General features: G+C 49.9%; 1 protein-coding gene and 1 long non-coding RNA gene across 8 annotated transcripts in view; one reads left to right on the top strand and one right to left on the bottom strand.

Annotated features, from left to right (window-relative positions):
* The window catches only part of LOC112204539 (E3 ubiquitin-protein ligase TRIM52), a 28037-nt gene extending 13463 nt beyond the window's left edge, over positions 1-14574 (top strand). The window contains exons 2-7 of one of the 7 annotated variants that reach the window (XM_063781281.1): positions 5221-5306; positions 5406-5611; positions 10042-10292; positions 12574-12789; positions 13672-13737; positions 14505-14574. In XM_063781281.1, coding sequence (XP_063637351.1) covers positions 5221-5223 — 3 coding nt within the window. In that variant the 3' untranslated portion in view covers positions 5224-5306; positions 5406-5611; positions 10042-10292; ... (1 more) ...; positions 13672-13737; positions 14505-14574. Of the gene's footprint in view, positions 1-5220; positions 5307-5405; positions 5612-10041; positions 10293-12573; positions 12790-13073; positions 13150-13671; positions 13738-14504 lie in introns of all 7 variants that reach the window. The other 6 variants (XM_063781278.1, XM_054660613.2, XM_054660611.2 and 3 more) reach the window with 6 other exon arrangements.
* LOC134807119 (uncharacterized) lies at positions 5605-6837 on the bottom strand. The gene is made up of 3 exons (XR_010146767.1): positions 6666-6837; positions 6259-6518; positions 5605-5687 (listed from the first exon to the last, which is right to left on the bottom strand). It is a non-coding gene; the product is annotated as an uncharacterized LOC134807119 (long non-coding RNA).
* Positions 14575-15452: the final 878 nt, after the last annotated feature.

Here is a 15452-nt window from a genome sequence, read left to right as displayed (position 1 = left end):
CCGGGTTCACGCCATTCTCCTGCCTCAGCCTCCCGAGTAGCTGGACTACAGGCGCCCACCACCATGCCCTAATTTTTTGTATTTTTAGTAGAGACAGGGTTTCACCGTGTTAGCCAGGATGGTCTCGATCTCCTGACCTCGTGATCCGCCCGCCTCGGCCTCCCAAAGTGCTGGGATTACAGGCGTGAGCCACCGTGCCCGGCCTCTCCTTGGGACTCTTACCTTGTATGGAATGGAAGTGGTGCCTCTGGGGTCCCAGACACGGGAGAGAGGAAGCAGCCCAGGGGCTGGGAGAAGTGGTGAGACCCAGAAGAACGGTGGACCCAGTCAGGAAGGGTCCTGCCAGCAGGGCGTGGGCCAGCCTCGGCGTCTTCCCCAAAAGGCAGGTAGGGGCCTCCAGCAAGCTTCCCACCTCCGTGAGGCTGGAGAAGAGGCCCCCTGGATGAGAAGGAAGAGGCCGGCAGGCCCGGCGGGCGCAGGCACAGGTAGACTTCTGGTGGGAAAAGCGTGACTCAGCCTCCTCCAGCGGCTGCAGGACGTCCCCCCGCTAGAAAGGGCCGGGCTCCCTTTGCTGACCCAGAGTCAACCCAGCGATTCCTCCCGGGGAGGCGGGGGTCCCCGGCCCCGGCCCCGGCCCAGAGCGCATGCCTATGCCGGGAGCTGGGCGAGGACGGGGCACAGCCACAGCTGGGTGCCCAACGGGAAAGGCGGCCGTTCCCCCTCAAGCTGCACCTGAAGGGGTCCCCAGGGTCGAGGCCACTTCTCCTTCGGCTCAGGGTTGACCTTCAGTGACCACTGTGGCCTGCGGGCATCCCCTGGGAGGGACGGAGGGGGATGGAGGAAAACTCCAAAGGGAAAGGCCGAATCCTGCAGGGTCTGGTCGTCGGAAAGCCAACCATACAGTCAGCCCTCCCTCTCCTCGGGCTGCCATCGCCATCCGGGTCCACACGGGCTCTAAGACGTGATACACTGGCCCTCCCTTTGCCTTTCTCTGTGATTGGATGCTTTCTGAGGTCTCACCCAAACCTGAGCAGGTGCTAGTCCCATGCTTCTACTGCCTGCACAACTATAAACCAAATAAATATTTTTTCTCTATAAATTTAAAAAAATCTGAACAGACCAGTAGTTAATTATGAAATTGAATTTGTAATAAAAATATTTATCAAGCAGGAGAAGCCCAGGACTAGATGAATTCACAGCTGAATTTTACCAAACATACAAAAAAATAGATGCTATCAATGTTACTGCAACCATTCTAAAACATTGAGGAGAAGGAATTCCTCTCTAACTCATTCTACAAAACCAGTATCATCCTGACACTAAAATCCAGCAAGAAAACAACAACAACAAACTACAGGCCAATATCTGATGAACATAGATGCAAATATCCTCAACAAAATGCTAGTAAACCAAATCCATCAGCATATCAAAAATGTAGTTCATCGTGATTACATAGGTTTTATTCCTGGGATCCAAGGACTATTTAATATGTGCAAATCAATAAATGTGATTTACCACATAAACAGAATTTAAAACAAAAATCATATGATTATCTCAATAAATGTAGAAAAAACATTCAATAAAATTCAACATCCTTGCCAGGTGCGGTGGCTCACACCTGTAATCTTAGCACTTTGGAAGGCAGAGGTGGGCCAATCAACAGAGTTCAGGACCAGCCTGACCAACATGGAGAAACCCCACTTAGAACTAAAAACGCAAAATTAGCTGGGCGTCGTGGCGCATGCCTGTAATCCCAGCTACTCAGGAGGCTGAGGCAAAAGAATGGCTTGAACCCGGGAGGTGGAGTTTGCAGTGAGCCGAGATCACACCACTGCACTCCAGCCTGGGCAACAGGGCGAGACTCCATCTCAAAAAACCAAACCAAACCAAAACAAAACAAAAAAACCTGAAATCATATCAATTATTTTTTCTGACCAGAGGGGAAGAGTATCAAAAAATCAGTAACAGGAGGAATTTTTTTCCTGACCGTCTTTGGCTCCCTCTCTCGCCACCCTTTTTCTTTCTCCATCTACCCCAAAACTTTTTCCCCACCATTTTTTCCCCACTATCTTTTTGCAAAGCCTTCTATACTCTCCCGCTCACTACCGTTTCCCCACCCATCTACCCCAAAACTTTTCCCCACCGTCTTTTCTCCCTCTCCCTGGCCACCCTTTTTTCTACCTCCCACTCTCATCACCCTCTTTTGCTCCTCCATCTCCCCAAAAACATTTCCCCCAACTTTTCCCAAAGCCTTCTCCCCACTCGTGCTGCTCGCCACCCTCTTTCCCCTTTCATCTACCCAAAAACTGTTTCCCTATCATCTTTTTCTCCCTTCCTCCTTGCCACCCTCCTTCCCTTCTCCATCTACCCAAAAACATTTCCCCGCCGTCTTTTTGCAAAGCCTCTTCTCTACTCCTGCTCACCACGCTCTTTTACCCATCTACCTCCCCAATTTTTCCCTGCCATCTTTTCACAAAGCCTTCCCCGCTTCCCGCTTGCCCTCTTCTTTCCTCTATCCTGCTTGCCACCCTGTTTTTGCCCTCCATCTACCCCAAACTATTTTCCCCATAGCCTTTTTCCCATTCCTCTTTCCCCACTCCCTCTGGCCACCCTCTCTATTCTCCTCCCACTTGCCACCCTCTTTTCCCCCTCCATCTACCTAAAAGCTTCTCTCCTCACTGTCTTTTTGCAAAACCTTCTCTCCCTCTTGCTCACCACACTCTCTTCCCCCTCCCTCTTCTGCACGCTCTTTTCTCCTCCCACTTGTCACCCTTTTCCCCCCTCCATCTACTCAAAATCTTTTTACCCACAGTCTTCTTTCCCTTTCTTTTCTCCCCACCGTATTTTTGCAAACCTTCTCTCCTTCCTGCTCATCCCCGTTCCCCCCTCACGACCCTCTCTTTCCCCCTTCCATCTACCCAAAAACTTTTCCCCCACCGTCTTTCCATGAAACCTTCTCTCCCTCCTGTTCACCACCCTGTTTTCCCCCTCCATCTACCCCCCAATTTTTTTTCCCCAACATCTTTTTCTCACCGTCTTTATGCAGTGTCTTCTCCGGCTCGCCATCCTTTTTTCCTTTTGGCACTAACCACCCTCTTTACCCCTCCATCTATCCCAAAACTATTTTCCCCTTCCTACCACTCCAGCCACACTAGTTTCTGTCGCCACCAACTGCAGGGAGGCCAGCCGCGGTGCCGCAAACTACAGCCTCCAGTCTGTCCTGGTCCTCTAAGCCGGGCTCGGAGCAGCACCGGGAGCAGACACAGAAAAACCTGGAAGAGCCTCTCTTCTTCAGCACCAATTATATGCTGAGGTTTTTCATATGAGGTTCCTGGACTACACGTTCCAGGACTGGACAACCAATCAGAGTATGAAAATAAAGTCCAATCAGAGAAGGCCTAGAGGTTTTCTCTCACCCAATCAGAACATGTAGTCCAGAAACCATGCGCATAACCGAATGTGCATGCTGAGGGGGGCCTCACGCCAGTTTAGGCTCTCCAGTATCTCCCACTGAGCTACTCTGTCCCCGACTTAGAGGACCAGGAGAAGGGGGAGCTGGAGGCTGGAGCCTGCAACACCGTGGCTCGTCTCACTCTGGATGGTGGTGGCAACAGAGATGGCAGTGTGGCTGGAGTTTTAGGAGGGCGGCCTGAGCCGTAGGAGGGCAGCCTGAGCGGTAGGCAGGGGCTGGAGCAGTAACATGGCGGCCTGAGCGGTGGGCGGGGGCTGGAGCAGTAAGAGGGCGGCCGGGGCGGTGGGCGAGGGCTGGAGCAGTAAGAGGGCGGCCGGGGCGGTAGGCGGGGGCTGGAGCAGTAAGAGGGCGGCCGGGGCGGTGGGCGGGGGCTGGAGCAGTAAGAGGGCGGCCGGGGCGGTAGGCGGGGGCTGGAGCAGTAAGAGGGCGGCCGGGGCGGTAGGCGGGGGCTGGAGCAGTAAGATGGCGGCCTGAGCAGTAGGAGGGTGGGTGGCAGCTGGAGATGCTCTTGACCGGCTAGAGGTCTAGGAGAAGGTGGGGACCGTGTCCAACACTGGTGGCTGGAGCCTTGGCCACCGCGGTTCTCCTGGCTGTGGTTGGTGGTGGCGACGGAGACTGCATCTCTGTTAGACTGGTAGAAAGGTGGCAGGGTAGGTGCGCTCTCTGTGGCTGCACTGCCCGCTTGCGGGGTGGTAGGGGAGCGGGTGTGGTGTGCTTTTGGGGCTGCACTGCCTGCCGCGGGGGGCTGGTGGGTGGCGCTATCAGGCGTTGAATTGCTGGCAGTGGGGCAGGTTCGCTGCACTATCAGGGTCTACACTGCCTAAGGGGGCGGGGGGTTGGAGGCAGGTTGTGGGTTGTGTGCACTGTCGTGCACTGCCAGTGGCGGGCGGCAGGGGGTTAGGGGCATTATTAGCTGCTGCACTGGCTGATGCAGGGGGCGGGTTGGGTGAGCTATCATGGGCTACAATGTCAGCAACAATGCCAACTGGCAGGCAGTCGGGGGTGCTTTAGGGGAGCTGTCAAATGCTGCATTGTCCGTGGGGGAAAGGGGAAGGTGGGGTGGGGGGGGTTGGTTGGGTGCACTACCCTGGGCGTTCACTGCCCGAGACGGGAGCAGATTGGGGGCGCTATCTGGGGCTGTGCTGCTTGTGGTTCGGGCGGGGGGCGGGTTTGGTGGGGCGTTATTTGGTGCTGCAACACCCGTGGCGGGGATGGGTTGTGGACACTATCGAGTGTTACACTGCCAGGAGCAGAGGGGTGGTTTGGGGGCGCTATCAGGGTTACACTGCCTGCAGCAGTCTCTGGGTGTGTTGTGGGCACAATCCGGGGGCTACGCTTGTCGGTGGGGGGGCAGGTTGGGGCACTATGGGGGGAGGCTGCACTGCTGCTGCCAGCGGCAGGTTGTGGAGGTGGCCACGACAGTGGTGGCCTCTGAGGAAGAGGCCCTTCTCCTCTTCCCGGACTCAAGGCTCTAGAGGGTGAACAACTTCTGCTCGTGTTGGAGCGCGGAGGGTGTACAGAGTTTTCGCGGCAATCCTCTGACCACCCCAGGGCCCTCACACCCACCATGGTTCCCCGGCCCTTGTCCTCTTGCTGCGTGGTGTGGAGACCATCTGGGGGCCCCAGGCGTGGAGTAGTGGGCACCACAGGGGCTCAGGGTCCTGTGGGTGGAGGAGTGAGGAATGGGAACTGGTACTTGGGTGGAGAGGACTGGCTGGGTCTGAGTTTCTGCTATTCTTGCTCCCCAGTGAGCCCTGGGCACTGTGGTGTCTCCAGTCCCCACCCCAGGTCAGGAGGCCAGCTTGGTCTAGGAGGAGAGGCTGGACTTTGGAGGGTAGGTGTAAGTGCCTTCGCTGAAACTGGTCCCTGCCACCCAGTGGCCAGCATGACAAGGTGAGGCTCCAACACTGCCACTTTCTGCATCCTGTTGTAGGTTTTTCTGGCATTGTCTGCCCAGCTGCTCCAAGCCAGGCTGATGAAGGAGGAGTCCCCTGTGGTGAGCTGGAGGTTGTAGCCTGAAGATGGCACAGCTCTGTGATTCATCTCCTGCGGTTGTGGCGGCCACGGTGATGGAGACTGCAGCTCAACAGGAGTGGTAGGAGGGTACCCGTGGAGGCCAAGTAGTAGGAGCCTTGGAGGGTGGGTAGGTGCATGGAGGGTGACAGCAGCGCTGGTTCCGTTGGCGTCGGCGCTAATGGTGGCGGCAGCAGCAAGTCTAGGGGCCAGGAAGGGGGAGTAGGAGAGCTCTGGGGCCCGGCCCGGCCTGGGGTGGGTAAGAAGCTGCCGGTTCTGTACCGCAGGCCTCAGTGACAGTGGTGGACCAGGGCAAGGAGGAGTCCTCCCCCTTCTCCTGCGGTCTCTGGAGGGTGCCCTCCTTCTGCTGGCATCTGAGCCAGGTGTGAGTGGCAGCATTGTTTCATTCTTAACAGAATTTAGGGGCTTACTATTTGTGTATCTTTTTGGTTTTGGTTGTGGTAACCCTTAAGGGACAAAAGGCTTCTTTGGCTGGGTTTTGGTGTGGTGGGATCCCTCCATGTAAGACAAAGGGTGCTTCCCTGGCAAGCTGTGTGTTAGAGGGAGTTCACCAAGGGGAAGAAAGGGAACCTCCCAGGAGGGTGGCTGCTGTGGCAGGTCCCCTGCCTCTGGGCACCCTTTGGGCCACCTAGTTTCCCCTGCGGAAGAGGGGAGGCTTAGACCGGTATCACTTATATCATCAAAGAGGCATCCTGGCTGGGCCAGTCGATTTGACCTTCCCACTTCTTCAGCCCACCTGCCCGTGGTGTCACCTGGGGAAAGTGGAACCTCAGGCCACAGGGGCAGAGGCTTCTCTGGCAGGCTGATTGCTGTAGTGGATTCTGTTCTGCCTGCTGCTCAGGAGGGTTTCTGTGGCCAGGAACTGATGCTGGGACTCTCCTGTTGGTGTTTTGCTGCCTCTGTGTTGTCTCCGGCTTCTCAGGGACTCTCAGATGTGTGAAGGCAAAAAGGTTTCTTGGCTAGTTTGCGTGGTGTGGTTGGGATCACTTTTGCTACATGCCCCTCAGGCACCCTAGTGGGGGAAAAGGGAATTTTAGATTTAATGGAGAATGTGTCTATGTTGGCTGCTTATTGTTAGCAAACTTCTGAACAATTCTATTCTAAATGGTCGCCTCTTGTTGAGTAGACTCCAGCTCCATTGGAGAAGAGATGGTCTTACCTGGGCTGTGTTTTCTTGCTAGCTTGAGGGTTGAAAACACTAGGTTTTTGTCTCCTTTTCCAGTTGAGTTAGGGAAGTGACATGCATTGCCACAAAACAGTTCCTTCAGTTCTGGAGTCCTTAGACAGACTGTCATCTTACTAGCACCTTCCAGCATTCTCCTTTCAGTGAGATGAGGGAAGGTTCCTAATGTAAAAGGAAACATGGAATGGTGTTCTTATATTGTATGACAAGAAATATGAAATATTTCTGAAAAATTTAGTCATTCTTCTTTTAAATTTAGAAACCTGTTTTTTATATTTATAATATTTCAAGCCATTAAAAATTAAGATGTCATAATTGAAATAATCTTTTAACATTTTACATTAATTAGCATTTAGCAGGTGACCATAACAAATTATTTTTAATTATGTTACATTAATTGCCAATACGGATTTCTTTCTGGTTATTAGAAATCTGTTTGCAAAATTTTATTTTGTCATTTATTAAATTTTTGTATAATTAGTTGCTACATTGCAGGTATAGGAACTTCCAATATTAAGCATGATTACAAATACCTCAGTTTTCGTGTCTTTTTATTAATAGTCTAAAACTTATAAAATGCTTTGTGCATTAGTATTGGTAACATTCTTTAGTATGAATTATCATTTGAAAAATGTTAAGAACATAGCTTTCCCATCTTATTTATTTTCTTGAGGTGGAGTCTCACTCTGTCGCCCAGGCTGGAGTGCAGTGGCGCGACCTTGGCTCACTGCAACCTCTGCCTCCTGGGTTCAAACGATTTCTCCTGCCTCAGCCTCCTGAGTAGCTGGGATTACAGGCACGGCCCACCACGACCGGCTAACTTTTGTGTTTTTAGTAGAGATGAGGTTTCACCATATTGGTCATGCCGGTCTCGAACTGCTTACCTCAGGTGATCCACCTGCCTCGGCCTCCCAAAGTGTTGGGGTTACAGGTGTGAGCCACCATGCCAAGCCTATTTATTTTAGATACAGTGTCTTCCTCTGTTGACCAGGTTGAAGTGCAGGGGTGTAGTCATAGCTCACTGCAGGCTCAGACAGTCCTTCTGCCATGGCTTTCCAAAGTGCTGGGATTACAGGCATAGGCCACTGCACCTGGCCTAAATTGTGATAATTTTACAGTTTGCCTCAAACGAGGGCTGACGTCTGGGCAAGGTCTGCTGGGGGCCTCCCATATGCAGGCAGTCTCTCTGCTGTGCCCTCCACCAGCACTGAGGGTCACCTGCCCACAGGCACCCCTCTCCTTTCCCCTCTGGGGAAGGCCAGAAGTGACTTTTGAGGTTACCTGAGGGTCTTTGTCTGGAAAAGGGTGTGAAGCTGAAGCCGATGGCCTCAGTGTCCAAAGGGGAACACTTCCCACAGGCATTTGGAAGCCACAGGCCTGACAGTGGGGTCCTGGTCTTGGCGGTCTTAGTCACCTGGCCACCCATTCCTTCCTCACTTAGGCATCCACCTGGCGGGCTGCCCACACCCTCTTCTGTCTGTGCTCAGCCAATCAGGCAAGCCAGGGTTACAGCCCTCCCTGTCCTGGGCCCTGGCTCCATGAAGCACCATGTGCCTTGGAAGACCTCCCCGATTGATCCTGTCTCCCCAGTATCTTCTGCTAAGGCAGAGGTTTCCCTGGGCCCCTGCTGTGGTCCGCTTCCTTGGCACAGTTTGTAGCTGTGCCTGACACAGCCCACCTGCCTGGCTTCTGTCTCAAACCCACAGCCAGGCCACGTGACAGCCGCCGCCTGTGCCCAAACATTCATCCAGCCCCACCCAGGAGAGCCAGACAGGCACTCATACCTTCACCCACAAACCCCCACCCACACACCCCCACGCGCACACCCTCACCTGCACACCGTCACCCACACACCCTAACCCGCCTGGCCCTGCTGCGCCCCCACCCCACTCTCCCTCTAAACCTACTGGGGGAGCAGCTTCCCCTATATTTGCTTGCTCCACCTCCTCCTAGAGCTGGGTCACATACCAATTCCCACACTCTTGGCAGGTTGGTCATGGCCCTGGCAGGTCTGAGGACAGGATGGACACAGGACTGTGTGCAGCATAGAAAGTTCAGGGAGTGCAGCCTCCTACTCTGTGCCAGCTGCCAGCCCCGGAGCTTACTAGGCTGATGGGGACAAAGAATGCACCAGAGGGGACAGTGACCACTGTCCCTGGGTTAGTCCACCACAGGACTGATGGGAAGTTCATGGATGTACTGATTGCCCTGTTGCATTTGTCCTCAGGGGCAGATGCTGAGATGGAGTTAGGAGAGCAAAGGGGAGGAAGGGAGCTGGGCATGGTGGCTCATGCCTGTAAATCCTAGCACTTGGGGAGGCCCAGGTGGGAGGATTTCTTGAGGCCAGGAGTTTGAGACCAGCCTGGGCAACATAGCAAGACCCTGTCTCTACAAAAAAAAAATTAAAAATTAGCCAGGTGTGGTGGCTGTATTCCCAGCTACTCGGGAGGCTGAGGTGGGAGGAACAGTTGAGCCTAGGAGTTGTCAATACAAATCAAGTGTTGGGATATTGAGAATAGCATCATAATGAGGGTCCAGAGTATGTTATTAATACTAATGGTATAATTTCGAGCTTCTGATATATACACAAACATGTATAGCTACACCAGGGATTGTGCTCAAGATTTGACTTACATTAGCTTGTTTAAGCCTCTTCCACACACTATTTGAGGCAGGTACTGTTGTTATCATTTTATGGATGACAAAACTGAGAAGCAGGGCATTTAGGAAACTTGCCCAAGATCACACAGCCACGAAGCAGACACCAGAACCAGAGCCCTAGGCTCGCAAACTTCACTGCCTTCACTCCTGGGCTCTATGTTATTCTGACCATCTCTCAGCCAGGAAGTCACTCCCTTATGCAAATGACATTGTCTGTGCTGATGGTTAAATATTTCTATTCTCACAACATGTGAAAGAGAGAGCCTGATTTGTTAGCTAAGCCCCAAGGGTTTCTCCTACCGTTTCAGAGAGATAGAAACTTTTCTTTGCCCCTAAACTGTGGCAAAGAAAACAGAGAGGAGGAAACAGCCATCAGAAGACTAAAAATCTCTCATCTTTGCAAATAGGAATTCACTCTAACTGAGCTTTTCTGCATGCAGCACTGGGAAGAGACCTTGTTTTTTATTCTATCAACTTACCCATTTAGCAATTTATTGAGAACCTGTTGTGTACCTGATGCACTGCTGCCATTGGGTATGTAAAAATCAATGCAGCTTGGTCCTTTCCCCAAGCAACTCAGTTTCCTGCTTGGTTCTCTTTTCTGGATCATTTTAATTATGGTTCTCCTTTTAAGTAAAGGACAAACAGAGAAGTAGCACTGAGTCAGATTTTTGCCACTAGTCTTATACAGGTGACATATTTTTCTTAATGCTCCCCACACATGGGATCTGAGCCAGCTGAGCCCTGAAACCTCCCAGGCTGAGAACGTAGTGTGGCACTTCACATGAGACTGCGCAGAAGTCGATACAACTGGCATGTTAGCCACAGGAACTCTGCCAAGCGTTCAGGAATAGAAGGGGTGGACAGGACCCCACCTGCTTTTCCTAATCTCATGGGTATCAGGCACCAGGCAGCCTTGCCCCTGGAATGGAGACATCTCAGGTAGGGGTTGTCACTGTTCCAAGCTTCCTTTGATGCTGTTTTGATCCTGGATGTAGAGTTGCCACGTGGAGAGCGAAACCACCAGAATATATAATTGAGAAAGGAATGGAAAGATGGACAGATACCTAAATAGATACATAAATAATTTGCAGAAGTCTGGGACAGTGGAACGTAGGAAGAGAGCCTCAGAGAGAGAACAGTAGGTTGATTGTGGTAAAGGGAAGGCTTCACTTTGTTATTCAATATAGTTATTTATTGACTTGTTTAAACAATATGTATGTCTTTATAATTAAAAGATAATTTGGGGCCGGGCATGGTGGCTCACACCTGTAATCCCAGCACTTGGGGAGGCCGAGGTGGGGTGGATCACGAGGTCAGAAGTTTGAGACCAGCCTGGCCAGCGTGGTGAAACCCCATCTCTACTAAAAATACAAAAAGTTAGCTGGGCCTGGTGGCAGGCACCTGTAATCCCAGCTACTCAGGAGGCTGAGGCAGGAGAATCACTTGAACCTGGGAGGCGCAGGTTGTAGTGTGGTGAGATCACGCCACTGCACTCCAGCCTGGGCGACAGGAGCCAAACTCTGTCTCAAAAAACAAAAGAAAACAAAACCTTGCATCCTTTCAGGGGGCTCACACCTCCCTAAGGGCCCAGTAATTAAACCCTTTGGGCCTGAGGGTGAGAAACTTTGTCTCAGTTCTTCCCCGAGTGATCAGCCCAGGGGTAAGGAAGGAGAAGCCAGAAAGCAGGACCCATGAGAAGGGCCCCCTCCTGGAGTTTGAGGCCCACTCCCTCCTGCCCCTGCCTCTCCTTTGTCCAGGACTCCTCCCTGCTCTGCCCCACTCCTGGGGCCATAACCATGGGGAGCTGTGGTTTTCTACAGGCCCCTGGGCACAAAGTGGGCAGGCTCACCTGGAGGCGATCAGAGTAACATGGCAGGAAGTGAGGGGGAAAGCCGCCCTGGAACTGCGCCTCTCTGCCCTCTGACGTCACTGGCGTGCACTCCTCCCTCCCCTCACTCAGGCAGTGGCATGAGTTCCATGTGAGCGCTGTCCTGCTCCCTCTGCTGCCTCTTTTTTTTCTTGGGGCTGCCATAACACTTTCCCTTCCCCAGCCCTGCCAACCTGGTGGGACATTGGGCTTCCCTCTCACAGGGTCCTGGGGACAGGCCCATCCTTTATCATACCCACAGAGAGACCGTTTTTTTCTTCAGGACCTGGGGAACAGCCAGGTTCCATGAGTTAAATGCAGATCTGAACCAAGCTGGGATTGGGCTACACACTCTCCTCTACTGAAAAGTAGCTAGGGATTCCAACTAGGTGAGAAGGAGAGTGGGGCAGAGCCAGACCAGACAAGGACTGATCACCTGGAAAAAGCCTGCCATCAAAGGTCTTGGCAAATGCTGGGTGCAGTGGCTCTCTCCTGTAATACCAGCACTTTTCGGGGCTGAGACAGGTGGACTACTTGAGGCAAGGAGTTCGAGTCCAGCCTGGGCAACATGGCAAAACCGCATCTCTACTAGAAATACAAAAATTAGCTAGGCATGCTACACTCCTGTAATCCCAGCTACTCAGGAGACTGAGGCAGGAGAATCACTTGAACTGGGGAGGCAGAGGTTGAAGTGAGCCGAGATTGTGCCCCTGCACTCCAGTCTGGGAGACAGAGTGAAACTGGCCTCAAACAAAAAAGAATATGGCCTTGGCAGAGAGGGGCCAGCCCAGCAGTGCCTTCCCTTGGGTTTCTCCTGGGTAGGCCTCTGCCATGAGAAGGTGCTTCCTTCTGCCCGTCCATGGCCCACAGCAATGGAATGTCTGATTCTGGGGGTTGGGTGGGAGACTGCTGGCAGAACTGGAAACCTTCAGGTGGGGTTTTTTTGTTTTGTTTTGTTTTCGAGATGGAGCGTCGCTCTGTCACCCAGGCTGGAGTGCAGTGGTGGAATCTCAGTTCACTGCAACCTCCGCCCCCCTGGGTTCAAACAATTCTCCTGTCTCAGCCTCCTGAGTAGCTGAGATTACAGGCATGTGCCACCATGCCTGGCTAGTTTTTGTATTTTTTGTATAGATGGCATTTCACCATGTTGGCTGGGCTGGTCTCGAACTCCTGACCTCAAGTGATCCACCCACCTCGGCCTCCCAAAGTGCTGGGATTACAGGCATGAGCCACTGAGCCCAGCCCCTTCAGGGGGGTTTTGAGGCTTCACTACAATACTAGTTTCCTGTGGCTGCTGCAACAAATTACTACACACTTAGTGACTTAAAACAACCAAAATGTATTCCCTTACAGGTCTGAAGGCCAGAATTCTACAGTAAGTCCTACTGAGTCAAGGTGGGAGCAGGGTCGGTGGCCTCCGAAGCTCTGAGGGAGAATCCGTTTCCCGGCCGTAGAGGTGGCCTGCACTCCTCAGCTTGTGCTGCCCGTCTCGAATGACTGGAGTTTCCTGCTTCTGTCACTACACCTCCCAACCTCTCCATCACCTGCTCTGCTCTTACAAGGATCCGAGTGAGTACATCAACCCCAAAAGCCAAAGACCCTTAACTTCATTATATCTGCAAAATCCCTTTTGCCATATAAGGTCATGTTCACCAGTTCCCGGGATTAGGATATGGGCATCTTGGGGGTATCAGCCTGCTACAGCTACGCTGCAAAACTGTTACACCCTCCTGGTGTTTCAATGATTGGGAGAAAAAGGGTTGGCATTTTTTGCTTAGGGGTCCCTCTTAAACTTGTATCTGTAAGGTCGGGGGTCCCTCTTAATCTTGTGTTTTTGTTTTTGTTTTTTTGAGGTGGAGTCTTGCTCTGTCATCCAGGCTAGCAGTGGCGTGATCTTGGCTCACTGCAATGTCTGCCTCCTGGGTTCAGGTGATTCTCCTGCCTCAGCCTCCTGAGTAGCTGGGACTACAGGCGCCCCCCACCATGCCCTGCTGTTCTGTATTTTTGGTAGGGATGGGGTGGGGGTGGGGCTAGGGAGGGGGGTTTTGGCTATGTTGCCCTGAGCTCAAAGCGATCCACCTGCCTCTGCTGCGAAAGTGCTGGGATTACAGGCCTGCACCACTGCACCCGGCTGCTGTAAAGTCTTATTTCACACAGCTGAGACATGTTTTAGGAAGTTTGCTAAAAGACCCCTGGAGACCGCCTCATTGTGACCTCCCTGTTATTGTGTTTAATTTGATTGAACTTTTCTGCCCTCCTGCTTTTCAGCTTCTCTAATAGTCTCCCATTAAACCAATTCTAAGAACCACCAAAAAGGAGAAATTTTTTCTTGAAAGCAATAAAATGATATGGACTCTTAGAATGTAAAATATATGAAGTCAGTCATTATACGTTAGTGCTGCTCTGACATAGGGACGTATTATTGAGAAGCAACTTTTGCTTGATTTTCAGAGAAATGGAATCATCGTATCGCTGATCTACGTAAACAAATTGAAGAATTGTCTGAAAGAAAATATGGTATGTCTAAACTGGAAAAGTCCTGTAATCTTATGTTCATGGGCGTTTACACAATGGAGTTACTGTTCATCATGGGGGTACCGTGGACAAGCCCAGGGCTGCCGGCGAGTCATGCCATCCTTACACGTTTCTCCTTGTAAGGTGCTTTGTAGTGTCTACACACTGTGTGCACAAAGTTTTTGGTAAATTAAGAATATTATTTCAAATAAATTAATTTCATCCCCATAGGAGCCAGTTTATCAGATAATTCATTTCTCATTTCTGCAAATCAATACACAATGAGCTCATATTCAGATAAATATAATAGTTTTTCTTTATTTCATCTTTGTTCATTGATTGCAACCCATTTCTAAAACAAATTATTTAATATTACCAAACTCCTTTAACTTCTCAACTTTTCCCACTAAAACTGTGAAACATTATATAAAATCTTTAATCAATAGGATATGACACATATTTCATCATTTTGTTTCAGGTTTTGGTTGTGATAACACTGAAAAACCATCCTAATATATGTATTAACTTTATCATTAGAAAAGGGGATTGTTCAAAAAAAAATCAATACACAGAAACCTTTTTTGAAAATGAAAAACATTAAGAAACTTCTTGTAATTCACAAATAATTGGAATTAAGTAATTTTCTCAGCTTAAGAGTTTGTATTTTTTAAGTGAATATCAGTAATTAATCCATTAACATTGATGCTCTATTTCTGCTTTTAAGTTTGAACTGAGGCTGATTAATGTTCAGTCAATTCTCCTTTGAGCAGGGATTGGTGTCAATCAAAGACAAATCACAACAAGTGATTGTCCAGGGTGTCCATGAGCTCTATGATCTGGAGGAGACTCCAGTGAGCTGGAAGGATGACACTGAGAGAACAAATCGATTGGTCCTCCTTGGTAAGTCTCAAAGGATTCACAGTTTTAAAACAAAGTGAAAAATATATTTGAAAGGGATATCATGTACCACTTAAACAGATTAACCATTCAGATCCTCTTTTAAAAATAAGCTTGTGGTCAGTGTTTCATCTTTATCACGTTACAATGTTCGTAAAAGCTCGTTAGGACTTTTGTTCTTCTTCAGTTTTAGAAAAGTGGTTAATCCAAGGACCAATGTGACTTTGATGTACTGACCTGGAAAGTTAAAGATGGAATCACTCAATTACTATTCTTTTTGTAAATTTCTAAACACCGTAAAGCATTTAATGAACTGGAATTGATAGGTGAACTGTGTCATTTTAATAAGCATAATGTAATCACGTCATATTTTGTTTTGTTTCCAGGCAGAAATTTAGATAAGGATATCCTTAAACAGCCGTTTATAGCTACTGTGACAGAAACAGAAAAGCAGTGGACAACACATTTCAAAGAAGATCAAGTTTGTACATAACACTAGAGGCATTCTTATCAAAAGGATTGGATAATAAAAATAAGTTTCTACTGGGTATATTTCAAGCATTTATTTATTACTTTAGTTACGAATTCCAATATACTTTAAAATGGTATTTGTTTTACAGCATACATAAAATGTAGCAAATCAGTACTGTAAAACATTTAACATTCGTACAATTATATAGAATATCCTTTTTTTTAAAGAATGGTATTTCACAAAAATATCTTTTGAAATTGGCTTTGGAGTTTACATATACTGAACATGAAAATTTATAATAATGATGATACAACTTTCAACATTGTCATTTTTTCTTAGAACTTCAGCT

The sequence above is a fragment of the Pan troglodytes genome, chromosome 8, assembly GCF_028858775.2.
Source record: "Pan troglodytes isolate AG18354 chromosome 8, NHGRI_mPanTro3-v2.0_pri, whole genome shotgun sequence".
Classification (NCBI taxonomy): domain Eukaryota; kingdom Metazoa; phylum Chordata; class Mammalia; order Primates; family Hominidae; genus Pan; species Pan troglodytes.
Note: the sequence above shows the minus strand (reverse complement) of the source record. Positions and strands in the feature narration are given on the sequence as shown.